This window comes from Gymnoscopelus microlampas (assembly GCF_963454915.1).
Source record: "Gymnoscopelus microlampas genome assembly, chromosome: 14".
In the NCBI taxonomy this organism is placed as follows: domain Eukaryota; kingdom Metazoa; phylum Chordata; class Actinopteri; order Myctophiformes; family Myctophidae; genus Gymnoscopelus; species Gymnoscopelus microlampas.
Window position 1 is genome coordinate 22,377,556 of NC_139951.1, and position 13,606 is coordinate 22,391,161.

At 43.1% G+C, this 13,606-nt stretch overlaps 1 protein-coding gene across 1 annotated transcript in view; it reads right to left on the bottom strand.

The window, feature by feature from the left end:
• Nucleotides 1-296: 296 nt before the first annotated feature.
• gucy2cb (guanylate cyclase 2Cb) overlaps nt 297-13,606 on the bottom strand; it is a gene marked incomplete at its 5' end in the record, with an annotated part of 16,393 nt that continues 3,083 nt past the window's right edge. Inside the window, 22 exons of the mRNA XM_084078248.1 lie at nt 297-1,005; nt 1,461-1,537; nt 1,876-1,970; nt 2,120-2,218; nt 3,235-3,409; nt 3,982-4,174; nt 4,716-4,874; nt 5,265-5,356; nt 5,472-5,560; nt 5,809-5,946; nt 6,916-7,048; nt 7,274-7,360; nt 7,776-7,880; nt 8,294-8,365; nt 8,662-8,721; nt 9,027-9,125; nt 9,518-9,603; nt 10,498-10,606; nt 11,684-11,766; nt 12,104-12,242; nt 12,704-12,812; nt 13,387-13,486. Coding sequence (XP_083934374.1) covers nt 801-1,005; nt 1,461-1,537; nt 1,876-1,970; nt 2,120-2,218; nt 3,235-3,409; nt 3,982-4,174; nt 4,716-4,874; nt 5,265-5,356; nt 5,472-5,560; nt 5,809-5,946; nt 6,916-7,048; nt 7,274-7,360; nt 7,776-7,880; nt 8,294-8,365; nt 8,662-8,721; nt 9,027-9,125; nt 9,518-9,603; nt 10,498-10,606; nt 11,684-11,766; nt 12,104-12,242; nt 12,704-12,812; nt 13,387-13,486 — 2,504 coding nt within the window. The 3' untranslated portion in view covers nt 297-800. The remainder of the gene's footprint in view (nt 1,006-1,460; nt 1,538-1,875; nt 1,971-2,119; nt 2,219-3,234; nt 3,410-3,981; nt 4,175-4,715; nt 4,875-5,264; nt 5,357-5,471; nt 5,561-5,808; nt 5,947-6,915; nt 7,049-7,273; nt 7,361-7,775; nt 7,881-8,293; nt 8,366-8,661; nt 8,722-9,026; nt 9,126-9,517; nt 9,604-10,497; nt 10,607-11,683; nt 11,767-12,103; nt 12,243-12,703; nt 12,813-13,386; nt 13,487-13,606) is intronic.

Here is a 13,606-nt window from a genome sequence, read left to right on the forward strand (position 1 = left end):
GAGGAAACTGGCACTTCCAAATAAAAAAATATCTTTACATTTTTTATTTTTTTATTTCCATTTCTGCTAAGCAGCAAGCTAAAAATACTTAGATGATTTGTATTCATATTAGGATAAATTTGCGCGACTGTAAAGACCAAACGGAAGTGGGGAGGAGGCTTCACGTCCGGTTTATATTTCAATGATGATCAGAGCTTCCGAGTACCAGACTGTATGACCGGAAACATTTGAAAATTGTGGGAGGCAACAGTCTGGCCACGCGAGACTACTACCACATCAATGCCACATGCATGTCCAAAGTGTGTGCAGTAATGGAACACAACAGCATCAAGCATGAGGTCAAACCTGCATTGTGCCCTTGGCTGCTACACCTCTGAGCTTCCCTTGAGAAAAATTGTGTAGTGTTTACACCTTGTCCAAATATAGAATTATAGAAAAGAAGTGGATATCTCTTAGTGGCATTCATATATATATTTTTATTGATATAAAATCTAAATACTACTTTTGATATGAGCAAAAATCATGTTTCTGCATGCCTGTTGATCCATGTCTTCCATTTTTCTGTGTCTCACAGATCATTACAAAATAGTATCCATCACTGGAGTCCCATTTGGCAGAGGTTAAAATTCCGCCAGAGCCTTCTCAGCTTAACTACTAAAGCCAATACTTTGTTAAAAGTATTTCAAAGTCATTTCAAAAGTATTTTTGAAGTGATTTGGTGGAGTGGAGCAAACCTCCTGACTCTCCTGTACAAAAAGGAAAGCATGGCATTAACATGTGACACAGCTCCAAACTAGACTCTAAAGGAAAGTGCTCAATGTGTTCTCCACAGAGGCCAAATGGAGATACTCTGGTGGGTCATCCTCCGCTTCCTGGTTCTTGGCTTCCACTTTCCTCTGCCTCATGGACAGAGTCTTCCTCTTCTGCATGGACTCCAGGGGGCGCTCCTCCAAGCATTCTAGAATCATCTGAGCCAGGTCCTGCTGCAGCCGCTGGAAGTTTTCCCTGTGTGTGTGTGTGTGTGTGTGTGTGTGTGTGTGTGTGTGTGTGTGTGTGTGTGTGTGTGTGTGTGTGTGTGTGTGTGTGTGTGTGTGTGTGTGTGTGTGTGTGTGTGTGTGTGTGTGTGTGTGCGTGCGTGCGTGCGTGCGTGCGTGCGTGCGTGCGTGCGTGCGTGTGTATGTGTGTTGGGAGGATAGAAATGAGTTCCTGTCATATACACACACAACTGACTTTGTTGGTATCTGGTGATTTCTAGTCTCTAGTATAGTTCCTAGAAATTAATGTCCGATCCAGTGCGTCTACTTCATACAACTTTATATACATTGTTAACCAGTAGGTGTCGTACCCGATACCAGAGTCTACATTTCTCAATGGAAGATTAGGGATACCACCTCTGACCACTGCAGAAGTTATATTGTTACTTTAAACTAGGCTTAAGGTGGACATAAGAGGTAACTTACGTCGTTGGTGGAGTTGGGAGGTCGTAATCCTCACCCGTGTCACCTGTCAACCAGTAAGTGGTCTCTGTGCCTTTGCCCTGTGGTGACACACATGCACATTGCACACACACAATAACGTATTTCCTTGTTTTCTTTAGTATTGACACATTTTATATTGATTGGCACGCATTCATTCATGATTCATGTATATATAAATACTGTACATTAACCACTTGAACTCCAGCTTATTTGGGGGGAAACATTAGGAAAAAACTCAGGTTTACTAAATCTAAGAGTAGTGGACCCCCATAACTAATGGGTCCATTTGGTTCCATTTGTACACTGTCAGAGTTACAGACATGGAAGGGTCCACTGGTCTAGAAGAGGGTGTAAGTGGTTAAAAATCAGGTGACTTGGGTACAGGGTTGAGCTCTACCTTCAGAAAGATCTCTCCTCTTATCTCGTATTCAAACTTGCAGTCAGTCCTTTGTAGGATTTTAATAGTAGGGTGACTGACATGGATCCTCAGGGCTGGGGGATATAGGATGGAATAAAACAATGCATTGTATTAATCTTATAGGGTTATGGTTATGGATCGAACCAGGTTAGTGAGCAACGCAAGTCAAATCTATCAGTTTTTATCGTGAGACCCTTTTTATGTTGAGTTACGGTAACCTTACGGTGTCCTGTCGACTCCATACGAGATGTTGTGTTGATTGTGTCTCCAAACAGACAATATCTAGGCATCTTAATACCCACCACACCTGCTGCACAGGGACCTGCACGCACGCACACACACACACACACACACACACACACACACACACACACACACACACACACACACACACACACACACACACACACACACACACACACACACACACACACACACACACACACACACACACACACTGAGTCTCTCCAAATATACATTACAATCATGATTACTTACAAGCTAAGATGACAACAACTGAGAACAACCTTCTTGTAAAGCACTTCGTCTGCAAAACACTCGCTCAAATTATTAGTTGGTTTCTCTTTCTTGTCTCACAAACAAAACGTTTTCCATTGATCACAGTTGTTTGCCAGACGAATGACGATAGGTACTATCAGGGCAGATTAGTGTGAGATAGGATACAGTCAGATAACAAGGGTGGGGGAAATATTGATTACACTCTGTATGGACAAAGCCTCAGAAATCCATTTGAGTCGAGGCCAGATTTATTTAATTCATATGTTTAAGTGCCACAATCAAATAAGACATTTATATTATTTATTTGTATTACTTTTACTTTGGTAAGTATATTTTGATCGCAATACTTTTGAGCTTTTATTGAAGCTTTTATTTTATTATTTTATTGAATACAGGCCTTTTACTTGTGGTATTCCTAATTTTACTTAAGTAAAAGACTTCTTGACCTAGGCCATGGTCCAGCGGTCCAGGCACCTAGGTTGAAGTGTAGCCTGACAGCGCGTCGTGTGTTCGACTCCCATTCCCAGTGATCTTTGCTGCATGTCTCTCCTGTCTGTCTCTACTGTAACCTATAAATAACCCCCCCCCTGGATACTTCATCCACCACTGATTAAAAAAAGAGGTTTTGCTGTTTAGGACAGCGCTGTCTGTATGTATGCAGAAGTATGTCTTCTCTCCTCAGAAACAGACCAATCCTCATGCTACTGCAAAACAGAGCATCCCTTCCTTTCTTAATAAAAGGAGCCAGCGCTGTGGGGAGAGCTGACCACAGTGGACAAAGTTTGAACACTTCTACCCTCTGTACACAGCCCTGTTTACCTGAGTGCACCCCAATACGTATCCAAACAGGTATGCCAGGCAGGTGTCTTAGCTGGAAGGTGCCAATGAAAGCCAGGATGTCCAGTGCCATGTGGCAGATATCTACTGCATGCCTGTTCCCGTTCCGCTTTGGTAGCCCAGAGGCCACCATGTAGGCATCGCCTATCGTTTCCACCTTAGGGATTCAAATAGAAACAGCAAGGGAAAACTGAAGATTTCAAAGAAAACTATGGGGTTACTTTGGACAGCAAGACACTGGGTCAGTGGAATGATTCTGGACTGGATTGACAGGCTTGTCTAGTGGGTACAGGATGAAGACAATGTAATTAACAGTTAATAGACAAACGTTATTATTTTATTTGAAAATATTTTTTGTCTTGCCCTACAGAGGAGTGTGTGTGTGTGTGTGTGTGTGTGTGTGTGTGTGTGTGTGTGTGTGTGTGTGTGTGCGCGCGCGCGTGCGTGCGCGCGCGCGTGCGTGCGTGTGCCAGGCAGGTGTCTTAGGTGTGTGTCTCTCAGGTGTGTGTGTGTGCAAACAATTTAATCATTGTAAAAGCTTTTTTTAACCATGGGGGGGTTTCAGTTAGGAAGTGCTTATGTGAAGATGGGAGGGGTGTGTGGGGTGGTAGGGGGTTATGTGGGGTGGTAGGGGTTATGTGGGGGGGTATAGGGGGTATGGTACCCCCATACACCTCACACCATCTACCTACCAACCCGTGATTCCTTTCTTTAGGGCTCCAGACATACCTTATAGACATCATGGTGGTCCAGGATTCCGTCAAAGCCTTTGTAGATGTCGTTGAGCATGTCCACCACCTCCATGGGCGTGCTGTACTGGCACAGAGTGGTAAAACCCACGATGTCACTGAAATACACTGTCACCTCGTCATACAACTCCGGCTCCACTATGCCCGTCTCCTTCAGAGATTTGACCACCAGGCTAGAGAGACAAAGACAGACAGACACGTTATATAGTCTCTGTGATCATACCTGTATGACTCCACACAACATTGTTTTCCTTTTCACCCCAATTTAGTCGTTCTGCCAATTTAGTTGTTATTCAAATTCCCAATTCCCTACAGTTAGTCTTGCACCACCTGAGCGACACAACTCCACATTACTTTGAATGAGAAGCTATTACCATTTTATTGGACTGAGACTCCTATCTCTCCGTTTGCATATACTGTACCAGGAGTACGACCACGTAAAGTAAAAAAAAATAATAATAACGATAGATCAGAAATAAAACCATCCAATTACATTACGTAGAAAATGTGTATTGTCTGTGGAAGGACCTGAATGTACTCAGAGTCTGGCATGAAGATCACTGCTCTCAATGAGGTTTGGAGCTGATCTATGTATTCATGCACAGAAGTGCAAACAGCATGTTCCTGTCACAGCTGAGGAGCTAACCTCCTAAATTAAATAGACATGCATTCCAGTCTCATTGTGTGCAGTGACTTCCTTTACTTCAAACTCACCGAGGCAGTAGCATGAAGTTAAGGTCGTCAGCTCTGTCCCTCTCAGCTTTGTACAGAGCCGTTCTCTCCTCCACCAGGTGCTCCAAGTTCTTAGAGTACATCTGCAGACGTCTGATTAGGTTGTCCATGTAACTCTCATTGGCCTGGTTATGAAGGGTACTGGAGAGGCCAGGAGAGGAGAAAGTATACGCAAGGAGACAACAGTAAAAAGGACTTTTTATATCACCTGCCTGAACTGAGTTTTAGGAAGGATACATCGTGATCACAGGGAAAAATATATTTTGATGATGATGTATTTGTATGGCCTGGTTCAAGAGTTATAGGTCAAAACCTGAAGCGGCCCGTTACAGCGCCACCATGAGGCCGATTTGAAACATTTGGGGCAGAGGTTCTTCCTTGGCCTACTGGGAGTGTGCATGCAAAGTTTCACGCTAATTAGTCCAACGGTGCCGGAGATTAGCTGTTCACAGACACATGGACGGAGAATGTTTGCAACTATTCTAACAGTACAAATCAGTTGAGTCATAAAAGTAGTAGGAGGATCAACACCTGAATATTTTTCCAAGACAAATTTCCACCCTCTTGAAGTCAGGCCTTTTTTCTGGGTCCTCATCCCAGCACTGTTTTATTAACATGAACACCTAGAAAACAGGCAGAGGACATTTGCAGATAGTACTTTTACGATATAGGACATATGGACAAGGACATTCAGAAACAGGCACATAATACGCATGCAAAATGCATCACCAAGCTCACCTCTAATTCTTTCTCTGATGCCGTCTCCAAATTGAGGTCAGGCCTGAAGTAGGATGAGAGGCCTGGATACTGCACCATGGACAACTTTTCTGTTACAAGACAAAGCACAGTGGATAACATATTTCTGTACAAAACTGGCAACAATATCTGTGTGTGTGTGTGTGTGTGTGTGTGTGTGTGTGTGTGTGTGTGTGTGTGTGTGTGTGTGTGTGTGTGTGTGTGTGTGTGTGTGTGTGTGTGTGTGTGTGCGCGTGCGTGCCTGTTTGTGCGCCTGTGTGTGCCTGTGTGTGTGCGTGTGTGTGCCTGTGTGTGCGTGTGCGTGTGCGCATGCATGTACCGGCACGGTCTAAGCAGAACTCGGAGTAGAAGGTGCATTTCCTGAGCATGATCTCCTGAGCAATGATGGCAAAGCTGTAGACATCTCCCTTCTGGGAGATTCCCTGTCTCCTCAGATGCTCTGGGGCTGTCCACAGGTCTAGGAGGAGAGGGGAATGGAGGGATGAATAAAAGGAGAAAGAATATGACAGAAAGAAATAACGGACAAGGGCTAAAAAGTGGTTTGACCACTTAAACCATATATATTTTGACCAGAGTCCCCCAGTTATTTATACTAGGTCCCTGTCTTTTTTCCATCCATCCATTCATCTATCCATCCATTCATCTTCAACCGCTTATCCAGAGTCTGTTTGCGGGGGCAACAATTCCAGCAGAGAGCTCCAGACTTCTAGCCTGGAATCCAGACTGACTCGCTCTGTTCAGTGTTTTCTTTTTTTCTTTTTTTTCCCACCTCGCTTGTCAGTCTGGCCGTAATCCTATATGAAAGGGGTGGTCTCGTACACCCAGGAGCCGTGGATTCTGATTGGTCTGTGGGCGGGCGGGACCTAAGCCTTCCAATGTTATGGTCTGTGGGTGGGGTGGGACCAGGGCCTTCCAATGTAAAATTCAAGTCACTTCCTTTCCTACTGTGATTCGTTGAGCACTATCTAATCAGCAATGACGTGCCTTCGTAACAGGTGACGTTCGGTCCGGAAATCAGGCTCAAATGGAAGATGGCCGGACTGAAAGCGAAGTGAAAAAAAAAAAAGTCAGCTGAACAGAGCGAATCAGGCTCCAGACTTCCCTTTCCCAGGAAACATTAGCCACTTCATCCTGGGTGTTCCAAGATGTTCCAGCGTGGAGATATAATCCCCCCATGTGCTGCTATTTTTGCTGATGTTCGCCTATTATGACATGCCGGGAATATGGATGCTAGGGTTGATGTGATTAAATGGTAATTTTTGGTTTTGCATGTCCTGTATGCTATTTCAGAGGGAGACAAGGGAATTGAAGAAACATTGACTGGATAGTCGGATGAGTAGAGAAACTTCTAAGTTTATGCCTAAAGTGTTGTGACCACACTTGTGCGTTAAGTATCTGATCTGTAAGGTACAATATATGGGTTTACCTCTGGCAGGGTTGAGAATAGTGTTACAGCCGAAGTCGGTGATTTTCACTACCATGCGGTTGTCTACCACACAGTTAGTGGACTTCAGGCGACCGTGGACCTCAATGTCACTGGCATGGAGATAGGACATTCCCTGCATAGGAGATTTACACAGCGACAGTCTTTTTTGAGACACACGGTAGGAAAGCACACAGGGAGACATGGTAGAGAAGGTACTATCAACATTTGATTTGCAGAGGTACAGTACAGTACATGTGTTCTATAGAGATCCTAAATACTACACACAAGTCATGTATCTCTGATCAGTGATCACTAATGAATCTTAACCTAATGAACAAACAAAGAGTCAGTGTCTTACTTTGACAAGGTCATACATAACAGAGATCTTAAACTCCCAGTCCATGAAGGTCCCCTCTGGATATGAGACTTTATCATTCAGCACATACTGTGGGAGGAGAGAGAGAACTAATGGTTGAGATGAAGACCCAGGATTTAGAATCTGATCCTTTGCCCTGGATCAATGGCTGCCGATATTTAGTTACAGTAGATGTAGGCTTCATGCTTGTCCACAGAGTACAACAAGTATGTTATTCACATAGTATATTTAGATAGATGCTAGGTTTGATGTCTACCTGCTACCCTAGTTACTTTGTAGAACTTAACTGTTTTCTTGGCACTCTATTTACTTTGTCACTACTATGCTGTTTCCTCTGACCTTACAATGCATAACTTTTATGTCCTACCCAGAATTTAAACTCTGGTCTCCCGCAGTTGAGACACACACACACACACACACAAACACACACACACACACACACACACGCACACACACACACGCACGCACGCACATACATACATACCCGAAGCGACCCTCTCTCTCCATACTCAAACACTCCAAACACCCCTTCGTCAAACTTGACGGTGCCGTAAAACTTAGTCACGTTGTAATAGTCAATGGCCAGGAGCTGCAGAGATAAAAAAAAAAAAAAATACATATTTTCATTAATATATGGACTTAGGCGCACTATGTAACATTTGATTATGTGATGTCTTGTTTTACTTGCGTCAATTTATAACACTTGCTTTAATTGATTTATTAACAGGAATTGATGTACTTTATTTAGTAAGACATGAGAACAACAGTGAAAGTACAAATTCACAATACAGGGTCTACTAAACTGGAAGACTCATTAAGCACTGAGCTTGTTAGGAAAGCACAGATTAATTTGCTGCTGCATTTTAAAAGAAAAGATGCCATGAAAATCACATTACTACAGACAATGTGTGTGTGTGTGTGTGTGTGTGTGTGCGTGCGTGCGTGCGTGCGTGCGTGCGTGCGTGCGTGCGTGCGTGCGTGCGTGCGTGCGTGTCATCTTACCGAGTTTAGCTCTATCCTCTGGCTCTCATTGAAACTTCCATCTGAGTGCCTCAGCTCCTTCAGAATCACAATCTGTAACCATGACAACAGTATCACACAAACTCAACGGTATCATTTAAAATGAACAGGTCTATATTGTCTCTGTGATCACTGGGCTAGTGGCGCATTACCTCAGGTGATTTTACTAATTAGCATAGTTAATTACTCCCCTTGAAGCTAATTAGTGCAATTAGTGAAATCAGATTGTGTACTCTAGAGTTTGTTTGGAATGAAAAGAAAACCTTATGTGTGCTGCAAGTTGTTGGGCAATATAAAGACACATTATCACGTACCTGTTGAAAGTACAAGAGGAGGTTTTATACATTTACCTTTTTATCGTAGAGTCCACGTCGGATCTTGTAGCTCTTGTTTTTCCTTTCATCGTCAATCTGGTGAGGGAGGACGGAACACTTAATTTAAAAGATCAAATCTTCTCAAATTCTCAGTTTTTCTTTCATTGTGTGAGTTAAACAATGGGAAACCCATAGAGATGATTCGGTGCATGCTTAAACAACTAGTTTTCATTCACATCCTTTTCCTATACACTCAAGTTCCTCCAAGTGATCCCTCATTATAAATATCGAATGGTTCCTGACATGAGTCTTTTGCACTCTCCTCCTAATGTACTATTGAAACGTGCAAGGTTATTTTACCAGTAAAAGTAACTGGTATTGTGACTTTGACACTTTTATACCTTGAGATTGATGACGTTGCGTTCATTTTGCTCCAGCAGTGTGATGCTGCCAGCGGGGATGTGAGACCATCGCTTCCTCATCAAACGGTCTCTCCGGTTCTGTCTGCATGAAGAGATCAACAGAACTTTCAGGCTTCATTCAAAGACATAAACTGATTGTGCTCTGGATGATGAAGTGCACACATGTGCTTCTTCCTTGCCTGGGATCAAAGCCCGCCAGAGGCCTCTCTCCTGTGCCTGACCTCCTCAGAAAGATGTTATTTTAAATCTGGGTGTAAAAATGTACCTAAATAGACAATTTACTGTATATGCTGTCTCCGTTGTGGCTTTCATCCTTAGTCTCAGTAAAGATAAATAATCAGAATACCCACTTTGGTGACATTTCCAAATGTGAGGATTTCTAGTACCATGCTCAAAGGCACAAGGGTGATAGCTGCGCCACCTTCTTTGTTACCACTCACATGATAATAAAGGGTATATGCTGTAGTTACTGACCTGTAGAAGATGAAGGCGATGGTGGCCACCACTACCACAGCAAGCGCCAACACAAGGACGATGATGTCATGCTGTTCCAGGCCTGGTGGAGCCACAGAAAACACACTGACTCATGTTAAGATATAAATAGTTCAAATAGCCAGTCTACAAGCTCACAACGTGTCGATGTACATCGTCTAGTTGAATTATTTTCAAATGTTTTAAAAATAGTAAAAAATGGTAAAAGACGTTTAGGGATAATGGGTAAGGCATCGGCAAAAATAAGACCCAAAGCCTCACTATGCAGAAAGTGTTCATTTGTTTTCGGAGTTAAATTAACCCTGAGGGACTAACCTCGCAGACTTAATCCTAACCCCGGACCTACCATTCTGATATGGAACAGGGGCAGCCGAGTCAGACCACAGTTCAGATAAGTACAAGATGGAGCCCCTCCAGAACATGCAGGAAGGACTACATTTGCAACATCTCCCAGCCTTTCAAAGAGCAGCCCTGTCTCAATCTTTGCGTTCTGGACTGTCCATCTAGTGAATTTTACCCAAGGTCACTTTTGAAAAGAGAGACTGATTTCCATCAACTGTAGTGGTGGTAAGTGTTAAAATAATACTATGAGAATTAAAGGATCATAGCTGAGGTGGTGTGGTGATAATATTGCAGTCTTTCCTTTGGTTGTCGACATGGCAATGTGTGTATCTCCCAACATTCCAAACCAATTATCTGTCCAGTAATTGAAACATTTCCCAGTTCAATCCAGAGATTACTAAATATGTTTTGTAATCTGGAGTCTGATCTCAAAACACTTTACTGTGGAGTCAGTGATCACAGATATCTTTCTTATCTTCTGTCAATGAGGGCATTAGTTAATGATGGCAGCTTGACGAGAAGTGTGGCTCACCGTGTGTGTGTGTGTGTGTGTGTGTGTGTGTGCGTGCGTGTGCGTGCGTGCGTGCGTGCGTGCGTGCGTGCGTGTAACCTGTACCCTTGTATGGTTTGGCATGGGGAAGGTGGCTCCCCCAGATGAAGGAAGGGTTGTTAGATACCATGCTTGTAACGTTGTCTTCGGTGTTGAAAGTAAATAGTGTTTCATACTGAAGAACAAATATGAGAGGAATGATTCAAAATAAAGCAGAATGAAACAGAATATGATTCTTGAGATAAGGGACAAAACATGTTTCAAATGTGATTTAAAATTTTTGTTTTTAATAATTCCTTTGAAATAGATATATTTGTAGAGAAATATCTCAACTAGCAATCATGAGAAGGAACAGGCTTTTGGTACAACCCATTTTCTCAAATCTGACAGTTATGCCCTCAATAACATTGTGTAAACTCTGTCAGACACACTAAAAGCCTTTTATTTTAATTTCCAACAAGAATGCACGTATGCATTAATGGTATTCAGGTATGGAGTTAAGTAATACAATGAATTATACATTGAGATTTAATTTTAATTACATATCGTTGCTGTCCGGCAGAAACCAGCTGAACAAAACTCCATTTTGACGTTTGCATTTTTTTCCATAAATCAGAGCCATTGAACACCCTTTACGTCTGTGTGTTGGTAAAAAGAAAATTGAACCAATGAAAAGCATTAAAAAGCGCCTCTGACAAAACCAGCTAACTCCATTGGATCCTCAAACTTTTGCTAAACCAGTTAGCTGGTTTAGCTGACTCCAGGCTCCACCCCCTTTTGACCTCCAACCTCATTGTGAGCTTGGAGGTCCATTCAGCTGTTCTTATCAATGATGAATAAAACTTCCTAACTCCACTTTTTTTCATTTCCTGAAAAATGAACATTTTGGAGTTAGCTGGTTTTTGCCGGACAGCAGAGATATACATTTCTATTCCCGTCAACATTCGATTCCAATTTGAGGTTGATTGGATGTTGCGTTCATGATGTATGGCATTCTCTATAATAAATAGGGCTAATCTCTGCCTTCAGCCTGGCGGAGATAACCAGGGAAGGTTGTAGAGTAGAGTTGGAATGAAAACCAGCATACACCTGACCCTCTACACCATTGGAAATCACTGGCGTAGGAAAATAATAATAATAATAACTCTCCAATAATTCAATAAATATAATAATCCTCATCCTCAAGCATTCCCAGAAAGTCAGCTGATGTTCTGAACACTGTTTGGATCAATAGCATCATAAATGAGCTCACCTCGTATTTATTTGTGGTGAAAATAACTGAGAAGATCACGTCTCTGTCTCCATGCTGGTCCAACTTGTAGGTGCCAGCAGTACCTGAACACAATTACAACAAAAGATCCTGAACAGATTGCGATTATTCTCTCTTTGGCCGTGTGTGTGTGTGTGTGTGTGTGTGTGTGTGTGTGTGTGTGTGTGTGTGTGTGTGTGTGTGTGTGTGTGTGTGTGTGTGTGTGTGTGTGTGTCCGTCTCTTTATTCTGTTTACATTCTCTCTCTCTACACAACAAGGTTGTTACTGTTAATTTTGGTGTTTGCTGATGTTACTGTGTATTCATTTGTAACTCTGGGTGTGTAATCTGTACGTCTCCTGTCCATTTGGTTACATTTGTACACGCTCAGAGTTAAATTAACACTGAGGATTCGATTGTTTACCGTTGAATGATATGTTCTTAAAGTAGTTGATGTCGATGGCCTCCATGTGTTCCAGGTCAGCCTCACTGCTCCGGATCTTCCTCATCACCTCACCGAGAAGCAGGGCAGAGTCATGGTACGCTGCTGTGTAGTCGTTCATCTGCACACAGTGAGAGAGGGAAAGATGGCCAGGAGAAAGTGAGAAGCAGAGACAGAGAGAGACAGATAGACAGTATACAGTGTGTGTGTGTGTGTGTGTGTGTGTGTGTGTGTGTGTGTGTGTGTGTGTGTGTGTGTGTGTGTGTGTGTGTGTGTGTGTGTGTGTGTGTGTGTGTGTGTGTGTGGGTTAATCCCCACCCAACAGACCTTGTGTCCCCGTTTGAAGTACCCTTGAGCAAAACGCTGTACCAGCTAAGTCATTATTAAGTAGCAATGGCTATAAGACTGTGGGATAAATACATATTTGGGGAATTAGGGAGGGCAAGAGAGAGAGAGAGAGAGAGAGAGAGAGCGCTACCACTTGAGTGTAAAAGATCAATGGATGTGAAGACTGCATATCTACACCCCAGACTGACACATTTTTCCCCTCCCAGCACAGCATGATTTGACAGCAGGACCCACCGTGATGTTGTCTGCTGCCAGAGCAGTGTAGTTCCTATTGTCTGGCATAGTCAGCACCAACACGTTCCTCATGGCTGCGATGGACGTCTTGTTGGTGTAGTATTTATCACTGGAGGGAGAAATTGTATCAGACACATTGAAGGTTTTTGTCGTACCTGTCGGGTGGAAACCTTGTATGTCCAAGGGCCCACTCACACATAGACGTGTGCCATTTTGTGTGTGTGTGTGTGTGTGTGTGAGTGTGTGTGTTTGTGTGTGTGTGTGTGTGGGACCGCACCTCCCTCCAGAGCAAAGGAACCGTCTGTTCGCACCTGCAGAGGGGAACTTGGGAAGCGAGAGCAAATCAATGCCACACCATTTTTGGCGGCTAAATAAATAGTGAAACGCCCACATTCGAAGGACACACCCTTTGTTCGCAAAGAAACGCCTACTTCTTAACGAATGATTGTCCCGCGGTCCCCACAGTCAAAAACCTACAAGTGTACTTAGGTTTCGGCCCGACAGCAACGATGTGCTCAATGACCACACAGGCGCATATCAGCAGTGCACATGTTTGGTGGTTGTTTTACTACATGTGCATACGCATGCATACGTGTATAGGACTGATGGAGGTGAAGGAGAATATAAGCTGTAATGGAAAAACGGCTTAAGAGAGTGATGGATGAGTGGATGAGTGCATTTACTTGTAAAGGTCAATGAGGATGAAGATGACTTCATTTTCTGCACCCACAGCTCCTTTCTTCAGTTCCACGATGTCCTCTGGTCCTCCACACACAATGAACACTGCAAACATAACAACACTGCACTTTACCCATGATGGAGTCACATGCATGCATGCTTCCATTTCCATCCTAACAGCAACAACAACAACAGCAACAACAACAACAACAACAACTATAAAAA